This window comes from Zingiber officinale, chromosome 10A, assembly GCF_018446385.1.
Source record: "Zingiber officinale cultivar Zhangliang chromosome 10A, Zo_v1.1, whole genome shotgun sequence".
In the NCBI taxonomy this organism is placed as follows: Eukaryota; Viridiplantae; Streptophyta; class Magnoliopsida; order Zingiberales; family Zingiberaceae; genus Zingiber; species Zingiber officinale.
In genome coordinates this window covers 73,941,216-73,960,775 of record NC_056004.1, presented here as the reverse complement: position 1 = coordinate 73,960,775, position 19,560 = coordinate 73,941,216, and the positions used below count along the sequence as shown (strand labels likewise).

The following is a 19,560-nucleotide window of genomic DNA, read 5'->3' as shown; positions in this document are numbered from 1 at the left end:
GAAGAACCACCTTTGTGGTGCTAGCCATACAAGGTGATTCGGCCAAGAATGAAGAAGAGGAAGAACAAAGAAAGATCAAGAGTCACACTTTTCATCTCTAATGAAAAATCTAATTAAAAACCTATTTATATTCATCCAATGAATACCAAGGGTTTTTATCTCTTTGTATTCCTCTTATTGGGTTGGATTAACCATTAATCTAATAACCCAATGTGTCTAACCCATTAATTCAATAATCCAATGAGTCTAACTCATTAATTCAATATGTCTAATTCGGATTGGACTTAATCCAATGAGTGTTCAATCCAATAAGTGGATTCATTTGAGTTTAAATCAATGAGTAATCCAAAAAGCTTAATCATCTCATAATTGACTTTTAAGGCTACTACCAACAATCTTCCACTAGCACTAGTGTCAATCACCACAAAGATGACACCAACACTTTGGATTAACCCATTATTTTTAAGATCTTTAGTATTTAGTCAAACTAAAATACCATCTTCAAACCAACATGTTCTTTGTGTGTGACCCAATAGGCTCTCGTAACGTTAGCAATGTATCCAAATCAACATTTTAGATACATAAGCAATAAGTGACATCTAACAATGCATCATTGCTACCCAAGTGATGAGAATGTCGAGATCCGACTTAACCTTTCTGTGTCTATTAACTTGTATTACTTAGTCATTCTATCATTGATATATAGATTGATTAGTGAGGCACAGACCTTGCCATCCTCTTATCAATCTTTGTGCTTCTTGATCTCTAAGTAGACACACTAAATCAAATAACCTTAATATCTCATATTGACTCATTTGAGCATGATCATATTTTCTTATGTTCTACTAATCAAGGGGCCCATAAATATCGCTTCCATTATATGGAAGGGATAGATCTCATCTACATCACTCACATCCCTCCGCATAAGTTATTGCATACCCAATAATCGACTTTATAGTCCACCCTGTTACATGTGACGTTTACCGATACCAAAGTATACAACGCCTTATGTAGGGGACCGTAGTGACTTCAGGTCTAAAGACTATTCATACCAATAGTCATATGAGAATGTTTATGACACTCATATAACAATTCATGAAATATTCTCATGGCGGGTCATTCAGTACATATTCTCTAATATATACTAATATGTCAACCTGATATCCCATATCCATGACTTGTGAGATTAAGTCATCCGTTAACGTACATGTTAGTTTCAATGCATTAATATTGTCCTTGCACATTAATGCTTGACTAGGAATAGTTAAGAGTAGTGTCTATATATATCTACAAGCTCCCACTATCAATTCAACTAATTGATAGACTAGAACCTACTATCCTAAGACATTATTATATTTATTCATTCGACACTGAACTGAAATAAATAAAATAACCAACTTTGCCTTTTAAAATAAAATATGATACAATATGTCCTAAGTCAATCAACTTTTGATTGACTCTTAGGGCTTACACTAACAACCTCCTTATGTCACTAGTGTCAATCATTGAAATATCTAATATCCATTGACCTAGTGTAACCATCATGCCATCTCTTTGCCAAAGCATTAGTTGAAGGATCCACAATATTAGCATCGGTCAATATTCTGCATAGTCTCACGTCTCCTCTATCGATGATCACTCGATTGAGATGGAAGCACCGGAATATCTAATCCCCAACATCACTATTTAAGTAAAATACATGCCCTGACTACGATTTGAAATCATCCTTATCAGTTTGGAAGCTAGTATTGTTGTAACCCTTTACAGTGAACATCGCTGTAACCATTGACAGTGAACTCTTCATCACCTCCAAAAATCAAGAAATAATCTTGAGTTCTTCTCAAGTACTTAAGAATATTATTGACTGCTGTCCAGTGACCTTTACCTGAATTTGACTGGTATTTTTTCATCATACTTAACGCATATGAGACATCTAGGCGAGTACAAAGTATGACGTATATGATATACTTTATAGAAGATGCATAAGGAATCTGATCCATGCGGTCCATTTCTTCCTTAGAAGAGGCGCATTGAGTCTTCGAAAGACTCACAAGATGTAACATTGGCAGGAATCCCTTCTCGGAATCCTACATGGCAAAATGTTTAAGCACCTTGTTAATATAGGTACTCTGACTTAGACCAAGCAATCTCTTAGATCTATCTCTATAGATCTTAATGCCTAAATTGTAGGCTGCTTCACCTAAGTCTTTTATTGAGAAACAATTCACAAGCTAAGTCTTTATTGACTAAAGAGTAGGGATATCATTTCTAATGAGAAGTATGTCATCTACATACAATATGAGAAAGATGACTGTGCTCCCACTAACCTTCTTGTAGAAACAAGGTTCACCTTCATTCTTGATGAAACCAAACGCTTTGATCGCATCATCGAATCGAAGATTCTAGTTTCTAGAATCTTGCTTTAATCCATATATGGACCATTGCAACTTACATACTTTTCTAGCATGCTCTGGATCTACAAAACAGTCAGGTTGTGTCATGTACACCTCCTCGAGTATATTTTTATTAAGAAATGTGGTTTTGACATCCATCTACCATATCTCATAATTATAGTAAGCTACAATAGTAAGCATGATCCGAATGAACTTTAACATTGCAACTAGTGAAAAAATTTCATTATAGTCTATACCATGAATTTGTTTGAATCCTTTAGCCACCAATCTATCTTTACAAGTATGCATATGACCATCCATGTCAGTCTTCACTTTAAAGATCCACTTACACCCAATATGTTTGATCCCTTCAGGTGGATCAACCAAAGTCTATACTTGGTTAGTGTACGTGGATTCCATTTTGGATCTCATGGCCTCTATCCATTTCTCAGAATCTGGGCCCTATACAGTTTCTTGATAAGATGTAGGCTCATTGAGACCAACTAGCACTACATCACCGTTGTCAGACAAAAGAAAATAATATCTCTCAGGTTGACGATAGGTCTTATTAGATCTGCATAGAGCTTGTACTATTTGAACAAGTTGTTGCTCCACAACTTCTTGTGGTGTAACAAAATCATAATCCACAACATCTTGTGGTTCTTGTTCAGTTTCTATCAAGGTGTCAGTGTTAGTTTATGTATCTTGAATTTCTTTAAGATCGACTTTACTCTCACTAGTTTTTCTAGAAACAAATTCCCTTTTTAGAAAGACACAGTTCTGGCAACAAACACTTTGCCTTGTGTGGAATTATAAAAGTAATATCCCTTTGTTTCCTTGGGATATCCTACAAAATAGCACTTGTCCGATTTGGGTCCTAGTTTATCTGAGATTTATGGTCGAACGTAAGCCTCACATCCCCAAATCTTCATGAAAGACATCTTAAGACTCTTTCCAGTTCATATCATATATGGTGTCTTTATGACGACCTTAGATGGAATGCAGTTAAGTGTGAAAGTGACCGTCTCTAGAGCATGTCCCCAAAAGAAAGTAGGAAGATCCATTTGACTCATCATCGATCGTATCATATCTAATAAAGTAAGATTTCTCCTTTCTGATACACCATTCTATTGTGATGTTCTAGGTGTAGTGAGTTGAGATATAATCCCACACTCAACAAGATAGTCATGAAACTCTTGGCTAAGATATTCCCCACCTCGATCTGATCAAAATATCTTAATACTCTTACCAAGTTGGTTTTGTACTTCATTCTTGAATTCTTTGAACTTTTCAAAGGATTCTAACTTATGTCTCACCAGATACAGATAGTTGTACCTATTGAAATCATCAGTAAAAGTAATGAAGTAATGGTAGCCTCCTCTAGCTGCTATTCTGAAAGGGCCGCATACATCAGTATGTATGAGTTCTAACAGATCATTAGCTCTTTCGCTGTGTCCACTAAATGGAGTCTTAGTAATCTTTCCTTGAGGACAAGATTCACATGCCTCATATGATTCAAAATCAAATGAGTCCAAAAGTCCATCCTTATGGAGTTGGGATATGCGACTCTCATTTATGTGACCCAAGTGATAATGTCAGAGATATGTTTGGTTCAAATCAATAGACTTGAATCGTTTGGTATTTATGTTATAGATTGAGTTTTCAAAGTTTAGAACATAGAGTCCATTTATTAGAGGTGTACTATAGTAAAACATATCATTCAAATAAACGGAACAATATTTGTCCTTTATTATAAATGAAAAACCCTTCTTATCTAAACAAGAAATAGAGATAATATTCTTGGTTAAAGCAGACAGATAATTACACTCTTCAAATTTTAAAATAAATCCAGTGGGCAAAGATAAGGAATATGTTCCTATAGCTACAACAACAACTCTTGTGTCATTGCCTACTCATAGGTCTACTTCGTTCTTTGTCAATGATCTATTATTTCTCAGCCTCTACACATTAGTATAAATGTGAGATGCACACTAAGTATCTAATACCCATGAAGAAGAAATAGATAGATTGACTTCTATAACATATATATATGAGGCAGAAGTCTCACTTCTCTTCCTTTTCAATTCCTCTAGGTGTGACTTGCAACCAGGACTTCCCCAACTTAGCTTCACTCACTAGGACTTGACTTCACTCACCAGGACTTCCACCACTACCTAGCTTCACTCACTAGGACTTGGCTTCACTCACTTGGGCCCAGCTTCACTCAATAGGACTTCCACTACCTAGCTTCACTTACTAGGGTCCGACTTCACTCACCGAGACTTCCACTTTGCCTAACCTTTGGTTATGACTTACCTTTGCTAGTCATCTAGTCCTAACTAGACTTCTCTCTCCCAAACATCAAGTCCTGTTTGGATAAACCCTTGGTCAAGTTGACCAAACTTAGGTATATTGTCAAACATCGAAACCCTAGAGGTCGATTGCACCAATAGGAATACTTTGATTTTTGTAAATGAGTTGACATGATTCGAACCTCATCTAGTAACCAAAATGTAATTTGAGAAATCACCATAAAAATAATAGTACTAATCAAGTTCTATGAATCATAACTATTTTTAAAGTTATCTACTATCAAAACTAGGCAAAGTATGGGGAGATCCTAAAACAAGGTCAATACTTAAATTTTTATAGTAAAAACATTGCTCACTTCATGCTAACATGGACAAAAAGGATATATTACTAAACATACAAGCACCATAAGTAACAATAAACTACATGAAATCTAGAATAAATTAAATGTGCTAGCATTTTCATATTAAGGAACAAACAATCATTATGATGTATGATGCAACTAGAAAAAAAATATATTATATGAAAAGAAATGGAAAGAAATATGACAAAAATTAAACTGAACACCTTCAGAATTAAATTTTTCATTGTCCCAATGAAAGCTAAAAATAACACAAAGGAGATTTAAAATAAGAGAAGTGACCAAATGGTGCGTGTCAAATGCCAAAGTCATTGAATTTTCCATTAGGTAGTCACACTCGTCCTAATCCTTGAATTATACAAAAATAAGATTAGATAAGAAAAATTAAGTAGAGGGTTTGGGTTATGTAAAAGAGACAAAAGAGAGTCAAAGAAAAATGAAAACAAGAAAGAAATTCATGTGTCTCCCAAGAAGTAATTGTTTTAAGTCATTAGCTTACCCCCTTATTTGGCTAATCTAAATCGAGCTCTGACCAAAATAAGATACTTCCAGACTTTTCTTCTAATGACCCATATTATTATGAAGAGAACTATTGTTATGAGATAAATGTAGTGTAGCATCACACTCTCCATCTTCGTCTCCTCGAAAGTTCTTTTTTGAGGTCGGAGATGGTTCAGATTGAGCTTCCAATTTTTAGCCTCATGAAAACTTGTACACCCACAGGAAAAACATATCTCTTATAAGCATATGAGATAAGAAAGAACTAGAACCATATTAAATTTGATGAAGCAGGTATTGAAAATTGAATCACATCCAACAAAATTAATTATAGGTACTTCTATGAAGTTTTCTAAAAGATCAAAAGAAATAGTAACCTTGCATTACTAAAAGCTACCTGAAAATTCTAAATAAGTGGTGTGACTTCTTTAGGATCAAATGATGGTTTAGGCTCTAGCTCAAGTGGTAGTGAAACAAAAGGTGGTGATTCTTGGGGCAAAGTCATCTCCACACAAGTCCTTACACTGATATCCACAACTTGTTCAATTCTTGCAACTCTCATAGTTTCAAGTGGTTGTGTGAACAAAGAAAGTGATTCTTGAGATATTGTTTCCGCAACACAATTCCCTACACCTCCTTCCATAATATTAACATCATCACATACATCAAAGAATATACCAACATCAATATCATCAATTGGAGATTCAATAACTATAGTATCAACAACTTCATTTGCAATTTTAAATTAATTAATCTCAACACAGTCATCATATGAAAATTATATTTCACTATAGTGCCCTGTAACCCCAATAGGTAGATCTAAAAATTTACTATCCACTGCATTATTATATATCATCATATGAAGAGTCTTCATCTTTATATACATCAAGAAATATGTACTCAACTATATTAATACCATAAAATTTGCGAACATCTTTATCATTATCATCCCCCACTAGCCTTTGTGGAAAAGAAATCCTTAGTGGGGGTTATAGGAAGAATTGATCTTTCTTTTTCCCAAATTTTCTTTGAGCTTGTGAAGATCCAAATTGTTTGTCCAGTGTTGGTGCGATAAACATTAAGGGAAAGGTATCCATGGCCTATAGACACCTTCTAAAGTGTTAGAATTGAGTTTTTGTGGTTCTCTTTTGTTCTTCTCCTCATTTTGATACACATCTTTCTCCAAAATTTCTTCAAGATTCTTGCCACTTCTCAACTTGATAGCGTTACATTTTGCACTAGACTTCATTGTTCTTTTTGACCCCCTCATTATGTGATTTGATGAAATTTCTACAATTTAAAGAAGTTTCCTCTCTATGTATGGGTGGTTGTACAAATTCTTATGTGACAGTTGCTTGCACTTTCGGAATTATCAAGGGAGTTTCATCCAACTTTTGCCTGATCATTCTTGGAGATTCGATGTCACTTGATCAATTAAGGTGCATGCTAATGTCAGAAATTGCAAGTGCATGATTCTGTCATCAATTAATAAAAGATCAAATTTGTAGAGACTGTGAATCGAGTACTAGCCGGAGTTACAAACTAAGTTATCTAGAGAATCAATGGTTGTTGGAGTCACGAACAAGAATAAGAGAATTAATAGAGATTGAGAAGGGAGAGAGATTGAGAGAAGAGAGAGATTGAGAGAAGAGAGAGTGCAAGTGAGCGAGGGTGAGGTTGAGTTTAGGGGTGAGCGATTCTAGGATTTTGGTTTTATTATGATGCTAGTTAATGTCCCTATGCATTGTTCATCTACCTAACTTAGGTGATATTTTGGGAACAAGTCTTATCAGGTTTTAGGTTTCTCATTCATCCCTTCTTCATTGATATTAATAGATATTTTGACCGCCCCTACATCAAATCATTCCTCAATCATTCTCTATTATGGTTGGTTTTGTTGTCGTCTCTCTTTCCTTGATTTCCTTCTATCTCCTCGCTTATTCCACTATTTCTTTGTCCCTCATCAAGTAGACGACAACTTATTTAAATTTTAGTCACACCCTAAAGCTATTTTGTTCAATAAAATTCCACCTCAAAGAGAGTGGAGGGACAAATTTTTTTTCATGCACCTTCCCTCTCCTCCACCATATCTGATAGCCTGGCAATGCAACCTTCCCCCTATTCCTCACTTAGGTGATATTTTTGAAGATCCTATTCTTCGCTCCTCCATGGGAAAATTGAAAGGTGCAAAATTTAACCTACCTGCATTAATCGCTGAAGGTTATTGTTTGCTTTTGGTCGTAGCCCAGCTGACACAGAATTAGACGTTTCCTTTGGTAAGTACGTTCTTTTTATGCATATATTGTTACTTTTACATTATTCCTAACATGTGCCTCTTACTTTTCTAGCCGATGCTATCCTCCCCGCTTTTATGTACAGAAATACTCGCCTAACAATAGCAGTTTTAATTAGAATGGGAGAAGACTTGTTAAGAGATTGTTGTCTTAATCGTCCCTCCTCTTCTCTTGGTCTACTTCCTTCGGCTGAATCGACTAAAGAAAACTCTAGCTCATCAGAACAAGAAAATCCCTTTGTTGCCAAACATAAAAGACCTTGCACTGAAGCTCGGAGTTTACTTATATCCACTATACCTAATTTTGAGCATATTCCTATTACTCCCTCCGAAATATCTTACACTAGAGGTGAGGAACCTGCGTCCCCTACACATGTTCATTCCTGTTCTGCATTCAATATGATGAGACCAGGTATTCTTATACCTATGTCTCATGTTGTTCCTCCAGTTGTTCCTACCCTTGAGGAGGCACTAGGCAACTCTGTGCCCCCACCGCCCCTTCTTTAGGCTCTGACTTCCTCTCCTGCCAGGCCACGAGCTAAGAGAACACCTTGCAGGAGATCAGTTATTCCTAAGCCCATCGAAACACCTACTCAACAAGATCCTGCTGAACAAGATCCTGCATCGATTAGCCATACACCACCTGATTCATTTTCTCGGGTTCCCCTACCAACTCCTGAAGTTCCCCCTACTTCTTCTTCACAACCTACAACTTTCACCATCTCCTTCATCCTTTTTAAACAATCTCATGGCTTACCATCTCAGCTTGGTCAAACTATTCCTTTCTCATGTGGGATATCAGCTAAAAGGTGCATTAGCTGAGTCATGGATGCATTCGCAAGCACCTATGAGACGGTGCACCATCTATGAACGTACCGATGACCATAATTGCCAAGCTACTGTAGTAAGTTTGTGATTAAATTTCCTTAGTCTATGGCTACAGAGTGTGACTATGTTCTCTTCTTGTTTTAGTTTTATGCTTCGAGATTACACTTGGGTCAGCTAGTTGCGGATCTAAAAAGGGATAACTGAGTTTTGAAAGATAAAGTGGAAGAATTGCAGACCTCCAACCTTCCTAATGATGAACTTACTCAGCTATGAGACAAAGCAAATTCGCAAGCTGAACTCAACGTTGGCCTAGAGAAAGCCCTACAAGATTGTCGTCAATTGCTACAATCTCAAGAGGAAGAAAAGAAAGATTGGAAATCCAATTGCAGTGGAGTACATCTCAACTCAAGATAGAGAAATCTCTGAAAGACAAAGCTCTTTCAGATTTATCTGACAAAACTACTCTTTTGGAACAACTACAATTATCCCATGGCTCTAGATCTCTTGAGCTAGCTCAAGAATTAACCTCTAAGGATTTTACATTATTTCAACAACAAGAAAGATTACGAGCCCAAGATTTGCAGATAAGCTTACTCTTGAAAGAGATAGAGAGCTCTAAGGCAGAGAATGCTACCTTGAAGGGCGGGAAGGAGAACCTACAGTCTGAACTTCAGACATATAAGGCAGGTGACGAGGAGTGTTGGCAAAGCAGACGCATATCCTATTTGGACTCCCCTCAGTTTAGCAAGGAATATGTCCGGGGCATTGTAGGAACTCTCACCCATTCTATTGAAGGAGTTATCCGACAGTTAAGGGAGGGGGTTACTTATTTGGAGAACCTCCTCCTCTATTTGTAAACCGCCATCGGCTTAACAAGGAGCTTCCAAAAGACTTTTTAAGTAGATTTGAATAAAATTAGAGTCTTGTATTTACATCTTCCTATTATTTCGTCATTTACTGCGCACTATTTGTTATATATGAAATACTAATTAAAATTTATGATTACCTATTCTTCCTTATGTAGCTTTCCCTGTCTTCAAAACCATCTAAGTATTCACATATATTTTGCAAAGAAATCTCATAGAGAAATTATAATCAGAGTAAGTAGACCTCATAGTTATCTTCTGAGTGATACATAATGCTGAATAAATTCTCCCTGGTGATTTCCAGGCTTCCATGATAGGCTAACCGTCTTTCTTATATAAAGGACCTTTGACCTATATAATAAACTGGTCAAGCATATACTCCTGGACAAAATGGGTAAACCGACTGCAATATAATTGTTCTCTAAGAAACCTTCGATTTGTAACCATATACTTCCAAGTAAAGTAAATAGACTGAATAGGCTGAAAATGAACAAATAGTCTTGTTCACCCAACTACACAAGAGTTGTATATGATGTAATTGGTAAGTATTACTTATCTAAATTATACAAGTCTTGGGCAATTAGCTAAAGTTAACTTAAAATGAGGTATAATATGGATCTTGTCCCACTTGAATGTCATTGGTTTTGGGTATAGAACTAGTAGTGTGGATAAACTATAACTGCCCACATTCATGACTTGCTCTTACCAAGCTTTACAATTTAGTCGGGGAATCATTTAATTAAAGGTCTAATTAAATGATTGAAATATAGTATTTATTTCTGTATTTCTTATTATAGATTACCATGTCATCTAATACGTTGAATACTCTCTCTCTCTCTACGATCTATCCTTCATAAGGACAAGCTCAATGGAGCTAATTTCCTTGACTGGTATAGAAACTTGAGAATTTTCCTCAACCAAGAAAGAAAACTATACGTCCTAGAGCAACCTATTCCTAAACCACCTACCTCTACTATTACTCGTGCTGATAAAGATACTTATAAGAAGCATCAAGATGATGCATTGAATGTGCCCTTCCTTATACTTTCCACCATGAACTCTGAGCTTCAGAAGCAACATGAGAACACGGATGCTCACAATATGATTAAACATCTTAGACAACTATATCAGGGGCTGACAAGGCATGAGAGATTTAAAATATCTAAGTCTTTATTTCATGCAAGATGCAGGAAGGAAGTCCTATAAGAACTAATATACTTAAAATGATTGGGTACGTTGAGAACCTCGAAAGATTGGAATTTCCATTGGGCTAAGAACTTACCACTAACCTTGTTCTGCAGTCATTGCCTGAAGGCTATAGTTAATTTTTCATGAACTATAACATGAATGAAATTGACAAAACATTACCTGAGATGTTGAGCATGTTGAGAACTGCTAAACTCAATCTTAAGAAGACTAAGTCTAGTACCATATTGATGGTGCAAAAGGACAAAGGCAAACGACAACCCAAAGATAAGGGCAAGACCCAAGCCAAAGGCAAGATCAAGTCTCATGCATTGAAATCTAAAGGTGGGGTGGCTAAGGAAATAATCTGCTTCCACCGTAGTGAGATAGGACACTAGAAGAGGAACTGCAAGTTGTACCTAGAGGAAGTCAAATGGAAGAGAAGTGAGACTTCTGCCTTAAGTATATATATTATAGAAGTCAATCTATCTATTTTTTCTTCATAAGTATTATATATCGGTTGTGAATCTCACATTTGTATGAATGTGTAGGACCATAGAAAGAGTAGATCTTTGACAAAAAGCGAAGTGGACCAACGAGTAGGTAATGACGCAAGAGTTGCAGTTATAGCTATAAGAACATATTCCTTATCTTTGCCCACTGGGCTTATTTTAGAACTTGAAGTGTATTTTTATGTGTCTGCTTTAACTAAGAACACTATCGCTATTTCTTGTTTAGACAAGAAAGGCTTTTCAGTTATAATAAAAGGAAAATATTGTTCTATTTATTTAAATGATATGTTATATTGTAGCGCACCTCTTAGAATAGACTCTATGTCATCCCCACTACTAACCAGTGCCGAGCTCATGGTAGCCATGTGGCCAACCCCACGGTTGGCCAGGCCCGAGCTCGTGGCCAGCCCCAGGCTGGGTGGGGCCGACCTTGTGGCAACCATGCGATCAACCCCACGACCGGCCAGGGCCGAGCTCGCGACATCCACGCGGCCAACCCCATGGGCAGCAAGGCTGACCTCCCCGTAGCCACGCAGCCAGTCCCACCGCTAGCCAAGGCCGCTAGGGCCACCTCACCTTGCAGCGATGAGAGGGGAGAGGAGAGGAAGAGAAGCTTATTGGGGTCGGAGAGGATATCACGCAGGAAAGAAGCCTTCACCGAAGTTCAGAAGGGTTTGGAAGGTTAGGGATTTAGCCGAAATCACACTAGGAAGGGACATTGGGGTCAGGAGTTGGGATTATATTTAGGAATAAATTTAGCAATCGAATTTTAATTCAGTCGCTAAATTAGCAACCAAATTTTAATTCAGTCACTAACTCCAACCCTAGATGATATTTTATGTTCCTTTGTTGCCCCTTACCCCATAAATTAATGTGAATTAGCGGTCGAATTAAAATTTGGTCGCTAATTAGCGACTGAATTTTAATACGGTCGCTAATTAGCGACTAAATTTTAATAACCCCATGAATTAGCAATCTAATTAAAATTTGATCTCTAATTTAGTGATTGAAATTAATTCGGTCGTTAAATCTTTAATCCTAAATATTATTGCAGGTTCCTTTGTCACCCTAACTTCTAATTTAGCTACCAAATTATAATTCAGTCGGTAATGCAGTGACCAAAATAATTTTAATTGCTAAACCTTGAACTCGAACAACACCTTAACCGCTAAACTAGCAACTAAATTATAATTCAATCACTAAATATTGACAGAATTAAATTCTTTCATTATTTAGCGACTAAAATAATATAATATATCAGTCGTCAAATTAGACACGGATTTAAATTCTTTCACTAATTTCATCGTCGTTTGATCATATTATTATAGTGTGGGAACTCAGAAGGTTCCACTTTCATCTCCTTTGACCTCGAAGAGATACCTCGCTTGTTGTAGTGTTCATGGTGGAATTGAGAATTTGGGATTAGGTTATGTAAATTAAATATTTGAGGGACATAAAGTTGAAGTCTATCATGTAGATTGAAATTTATAATCATCTCTTTCTAAAGATTGTAAATCATTATATTTATATTGAGGTATTTAATTCGGCTAATACTGTGATATACAAGAATGTAAATCATTGTATGTATTTTGAGATGTTTTATTCGATTAATTCTGTGAATGCGAGGAGATTAATTCTGTGAAGGTAGGGGAGATATTTTATTTATTTTTTTTAAAAAAAATTTAATTAATTCGGTCAGTAATCTAATTATTCTATTTTGTATTAGTTTCCTTTGTTCAATTTTATTAGCAAGAGTGGATCTGTTGGTCCCGAAAAACGTAAGAGGGGACACAGATTTATGTGCTTCAATGGTCCTCCCAAGGACTCTTATTCCATGGCTATTATCCAGAAGGTCGAAACACCTCTAGTCTCTCCTTCTTAGTTAGAAATTAAAAGCGGAGAAACCTCAAATATAATCATACAAATCTCTTCATACGAATGAGAATTGAGTGCAAAAAGAGAGAAAACTTTTACCATAAGAATGGAGATAACAGTGAGTTCAAACCTAGTTACGAAAAGGGAAAGAAGAGAAAATTAACCTTTTCAAAACTAAAAAAATAGGTAATGACTTACAATAAGACTTGAGGTTGATGATCGCTGTTTGACAAATGCTTACCTAGTTACAATATAAATCTTAATCTTCAAAGGCGGTTATGACTCACTATTTGACACCATCATTTACGGTCTTCTGCCTTTGACAGCGACGAAAGACCTAGTTACAATTCTTTCCCTTTTCAATGCTTACAAATTGAGTACCATCAAGGTTGATTAACAAAGATTTAATTTTAATTTAATCAATTGTAAACTAAAAAAAATATTTTAGACTCCAATATAATTTTAATTTGCTTATCTATAAATCAAATTAATTAAAATATATATACATTTACAGCTCAACAACAGTAATATCTGCATTATGAGATGTATCGCTAATTAATCACTCTCCTACTCAGATTAAAGACAAGCTTGTGTTGCCACACAAGTATGCATTTGTCGCTGTGTATTTTGATTTATTTACCTATATTTTGTCGTGGGACAACCTTTTGTCACACCAGCATGCATTTGTCGTTGATTAATTAATTAATCCTACGTGGCAATCTCATCTCACAAAGACTCCTACTCCAACTTTGCAATCCACCGCAATAAAATAAATAAAATAAAATAAATAAAAATAGTGTACACGTCACCATTTAATGATCCAAATCCTCACGTTGGCAATGACACCAATCTTCACGTTTCTAAATTCGTTTTTCATTTATGTATGTCTAAATAGATTAATTATGTTGTTTTTACTTTTGATAATGCTAATTCTTTAAATAAATTATATATAAACCATGCCCTCATTTAAAATTTTTAAAAATAAATAATTTTAGATAAAAAAAAAAAAAACTATTTGTTTATTTATTTATTTTTATAACCTAAATTCTTATGAACTAATTCGGACCCTATAGAAATTTCTTGATCGGTCCCTAAGATAAATTATTAAAATATTACAATAAGTCATCGACACTAAATTTCACAAATTTTATTGTTCCTATAAGATCATTTAATATTGAATCAGTACTCCTAAGATAAATATGTCAATTTTTTCTACCCTATTTATTTTATTTATCATATAAATGAATGATATTTTTTTCATCTTAAACATATCTCTTATTGTTTTAGCACATACTATTAATATAACGTATTGCGGTAATCAATTTAATAAATTTTAATTTAATATGATCAAAATTATATTAAAATACTTTTTAAATTTAATTAAAATTATTCAAAATAACTTCAATTCTATCTAATAATAATGATAGTAAGTACTTAATTCATAATAATTAATTATAGCAACTAGCTCCCGATGCATGATATTATGATTAGATTAGACCCCTTATAAATTATGGATCTATAAGTTAAAACTCAACTGAATTTTTCTCGATTCAACGTTATTTGATAGGTTTAATTATTATTATTTTTAATTATAGCAACTCTAACTGTTATAAATTATAATTTTAATTAATTTTTGATAAATTTTAATTGAATTATTAAAAAATAATTTAATATAATTATATTAAAATAATTTATTTTATATTATAGTATATTTAGGAGTTGGAATAATGATATTTTAAAAATAAAATAGGCGAGAGTTTAATATTTTTGAAATAAATAAATTTTATTCTAATTTTTGCCCAATATACTTTTTATTATTGGAAAGAAATAAAAATAATAATAAATATCTTCTCAAATTTAAAAATAAAAAAATAAACAGTAGAAAGTAATATAACCTTTGCCGATAGTAATAAATAAGAAAATAGTAATTTTTCACGACATGAACCACTCACCGCGAGTAACCGATGCTCTATTATTTCCACGATGATTCTTCTTCCTCCTCTTCTTCTTCTTCTTCTTCTTCTTTCCTTGTCGATTTGACCATTCAAAATAATTGGAAAAGCAGCGGAAGCTTCTCCATGCTTATCTTCTTCCGCATCCATGGCGGCGGCAGCTCCTCCATTGCTAACCTCTAAAACCCTCCTCCCCCTTCTCTGATGCATTCCCGCTAGGAGATTCTCATCCTGAGGGGTTTCGCACAAAAATCTCTCTCCTTTGCTCATCCTAAACGTTCAGAGATTTTTCTTTTTACTTATTGCTAGTTTTCCCGCTAGGGAGGTAAACTTCTCTGCGCCGAAAAGGAAAAGGCATCGCCTTTTGGCGATGAGCTCGACTCCTGCTGGTGCCCCGTCTTCCGAGGCCTCCTCGACGCCGCGGAGAAGCTTCTCTAGTCTGCGCGGTTTCCGGTGGCGGATCCATCTTGGGGTGCTGCCCACCTCGCCGACGGCCTCGATCGATGATCTCCGACGCGTCACTGCTGATACCCGCAGGAGGTGAGATGGTGTATAGAAAAAATTGCGATTTTCTTGCTTGTTTTTCTATGAAAGTTAGTTGTGATTTCCTTATCTTTCTTATCGACCTCTCCTTTCTATTTTTCTCGTGTTTTTTTTTTTCTTTATCCTCAGGTATGCAACTCTAAGGCGTCGACTGCTTCTTGATCATCATCCTCCCAAAGAGGGGGATGCATCCCGTGATCTTACTATTGATAATCCTTTATCACAGAATCCAGGTATAGTAAACTTTTAATCTGTGCTTTCTGGGATCTTCTTTTATGTGTCTACAAATCTTAATTGGCAGAGTCGAGTTGGTTGTTCCCTGTTAATACACGTTAATCGTAACTGAAATTAGAATTTCCAACTTGTTCTCTGATATTTTGTTATCTTTACATGTTCCACTATCTTCTCTAGTGCCTTAGGTAAATTAGCAACAGAAAGACCCACTAAATTGACTCATGACGATGTGAAGCATTTGCTATCTTGTTAAGTATGTAAACTGGACTATCAAATGAATTTCTTGATAAAAATTATTCAGTAAATATGAAATCATGAAAATTTTCAATATGCTCAGACAAGTGTAACTCATTTGTTGAAATTCTCATGCAATCATCTCGTCAACCTTGTTGCTGCAAAACAATTAGAAGTAATACTTATGGCCGATTGTATCTGCAGAGAGTATTTGGGGTCGCTTCTTCAAAAATGCCGAGTTAGAGAAAACCGTAGAACAAGATTTGTCTAGATTGTATCCTGAACTTGATGACTACTTTCACACACCATTGTTCCAGGCCATGCTAAGAAGAATATTGTTATTATGGTGTCTCCAGCATCCAGAGTATGGCTATCAACAAGGCAAGCTTGCTTACTTTATGAAATTTATAACTAATATTGAAAATCTTTAACTAATCTCTGCTTCATGACTGTGCTGACCATATTGTCAAGGGATTGATTTAAGAAAAAACATGATGGTCTACTCCCAGTGGAACTCTTTTTTCTTTTTTATATGGATTTGGAATGAAAAAAACTCTTTTCCTTGCTTTATTATCAAGGCATTGACACCATCATTATGTTCCAGGAATGCATGAACTGTTGGCTCCTCTATTATATGTGCTTCATGTTGATATCAATTGCCTCTTTCAACTGCAAAAGCTCCATAAAGATTGCCTCAATGAAGAATTTGATAGAATCTCTTTCTCTAAAAATGATCTCTTTGATTTTGGAGCTAGAAATGTCAGAAATTGGGAATCTGGGATTGAAGCAACTAATGGTCTTGATGGGATGAGCAATGACCATTTCACCAATGAGCTTGATCCAGAAACAAGAGATGTACTTCTGTTATGTGATCCTTATGGAGCAGAAGGTGAGTTGGGTGTTATTGTATCAAAATGCTTCATGGAACATGATGCTTATTGCATGTTCGAGAACCTAATGGATGGAGCTCTAGGTGTGGTTGGGTTGGCAAGTTTCTACTCTCCAGTTATTGGATCTAGCAAAAACATGCCTCCTGTAGTTGAAGCCTCATCAGCATTATATCATTTGCTATCCATTGTGGATTCTTCTCTTCATAGCCACCTTGTTGAGCTTGGGGTTGAACCTCAGTACTTTGCCCTCCGATGGTTGCGGGTTCTATTTGGCCGGGAGTTTTGCCTTGATGACCTCTTGATAATCTGGGATGAAGTATTTTCTTTTTCAAATAGTAGATTCATAGGTGATGATGCGGAATACAACTTCAAGGTCTTATGTTCCCCTAGAGGAGCGCTTATTACAGCTTTGGCAGTCTCAATGCTTCTCTATTTAAGATCTTCCCTTTTAGCTACTGAAACTGCAACCACCTGTCTACAAAGATTACTGTGTTTTCCGCAAAATCCAGATATGAGGAAACTCATCGAAAAAGCTAAATCCTTGCTGGCTCTTGCTCTTGAATCAAATATATTTTCCTCTCTATCTGAAAGAAATTTAAAAAAGAATAAGCTTGCTGTCAGAAGGTTCAGTCTTCCATCTGGTTCAGCTTTGCCTATGACTTTGCCAAATGTAGTACCTGATAGTTATTGGGAAAAGAAATGGCTAGTGCTGCATAAGGATGAAGAACCCAAGATGCAAAATTTTGATTCTAGTTCTAGCGTAATGACAAAGATATTGACTGAGAAATTAAGTTTATCTAGGACAAAATCAGAGCCACTTGAGCCAGAAATTGATCGTGCTCAATCTCCAGTTAGTCGACTGATTTTTAATGAAACATCTGCTGGTATTGAAACTGTACAAGATTCATATCAGGTTGATGAGTCGCCTACGATCCTAAATGTGAATGCTACAAACGATTCTCCCGTGGAACTGGAAGATGAGAGTACCTATAATTGTTCTGCTGATGAAAATATTCTGAGTGATGATGACACTTCAGTGTTACCAATATCCACATATCCTCTTGATCATGAAAATGAATTGGAGAAAAGCAATTCAACTACAAGCTTGTTAATTGATGGCGACAATGAAGATACAATCAATTTGGAGGAGCACAGTGGTCAAAACATCAAAAGTCAGTTCACTCAAAAGGCTGAAACCACTTCTGCTGTTGATGGTTCAACAGAAGAGAAATCACTTGCAGCTCCAAATGCCTGGAGACCACTTGCAGGTAAATTACAATGGTTATGGACGTTCAGCAGAGTCTCTGATAAAGAAAATCAAGGGTCACATCCACCCTGTACCATGGGAGATGTCAAAAAGAATAACCTTGATAATGAAATTACTGATGAGACCGACTACTTTGGAATTAACAAGAGGATTGAAAGAGACACAAAAGTGATGGATGCTTTAAAAAATCTCGGACAGTCTATGCTCGACAATATTCAGGTAACAAATGTTTTGGGGTCATATTGAAGAAAGAAAAATAGTCTTCAATAAGTTTAGTTGTAATATCAAACATAATCTTTTGATCTTTAAAATTATTCTAAAGATCTTTTTATGCACCAGGCAAGTTAAGGATATTACTAAAAACATGTTTTCCAGATTAGTTTTGAAACTAATTACTATTGAAAATGAAGAGTTACAAGATTACAGTAGGATCCCAGCTTACTGAAGCCATTGAAATACCAAAAAATTTCTTATTTTAGCTTTTTTACAATCTTTGTTTTTATGAGTATTTTACTGTTATTATAATCTTTCCTTTTTTCCTTCCCTTCCCTTATAGGTGATCGAGTCAGTCTTCCAACAAGAAAAGGTTAAATTTGACACATTCGAGAACTTGTCAAGCAACATTCTTGGCAGTAAAGGCCAGACTACAGCTGTATCAGCTCTAAAGGAACTCCGAAAGATTAGTAACTTGCTACAAGAGATGTAAGATGAAATGAATAGAACATTTATACATTAGTAGGTACATTCTTTTTAGGGATTTGATAGCAAAGCCTCCTTTTGGCCATTTTTCTTCCACTTCGTGGAAGTAAACATCAGCAAACTTAGACAAGAACAAGAAGTTATAGATGAACCATCCTCTAGTTCTTTTACTTTAAAAGGTAACTGGGAGCTATCCAGTATCTGTTGATTGTTTCTCTGTCAGGCTTGGGATTTGAATTAATAATACTTCCTGGGCAGTATATTCCTTGTGATTTATTTTCCCAGGTGTTTATTTACTTTCACTTTGTCATAGTAATAATTAGGAATCCAAATTCTAATTATTTCTCTTTTCCTATAGAAATGGCTGTGAAATAGTAACTTACAAAATTTAATTTGAACTTATGATTGTGTACCAGTTACAGAAGTTTACAAAGTTTAGCAATCATCATCGAATTATTTCTGACCATGTTATATATCTTAAGCTATCTGCATTGTAAATTTTTGTTAGATTTTATTAGAATTTATCTTTGGCTACAAAGTATCTCTGGACTTGCAACTCATTTTTGTTCATATAATGCCTTGTAATCTAAAAGGATGTTGAAACACCAGAAACAGGTGGT

At 35.4% G+C, this 19,560-nt stretch overlaps 1 protein-coding gene across 1 annotated transcript; it reads left to right on the top strand.

Annotated features, from left to right (window-relative positions):
• Nucleotides 1–15,088: 15,088 nt before the first annotated feature.
• LOC122026892 lies at nucleotides 15,089–19,236 on the top strand. The gene is made up of 6 exons (XM_042585621.1): nucleotides 15,089–15,311; nucleotides 15,395–15,613; nucleotides 15,746–15,849; nucleotides 16,289–16,465; nucleotides 16,689–18,460; nucleotides 18,798–19,236. Exons 2-6 carry the CDS (start codon nucleotides 15,444–15,446, stop codon nucleotides 18,945–18,947), a joined length of 2,373 nt encoding a protein of 790 aa, XP_042441555.1. The 5' UTR covers nucleotides 15,089–15,311; nucleotides 15,395–15,443; the 3' UTR covers nucleotides 18,948–19,236.
• Nucleotides 19,237–19,560: the final 324 nt, after the last annotated feature.

Excerpts from the sequence above, each read along its gene's own strand:
- LOC122026892 (XM_042585621.1), top strand. The coding sequence starts at position 15,444 with ATGAGCTCGACTCCTGCTGGTGCCCCGTCTTCCGAGGCCTCCTCGACG. Across the intron at positions 15,614-15,745 it reads ACTGCTGATACCCGCAGGAG|GTATGCAACTCTAAGGCGTC; the intron begins GTGAGATGGTGT and ends CTTTATCCTCAG. Across the intron at positions 18,461-18,797 it reads CTATGCTCGACAATATTCAG|GTGATCGAGTCAGTCTTCCA; the intron begins GTAACAAATGTT and ends CTTCCCTTATAG.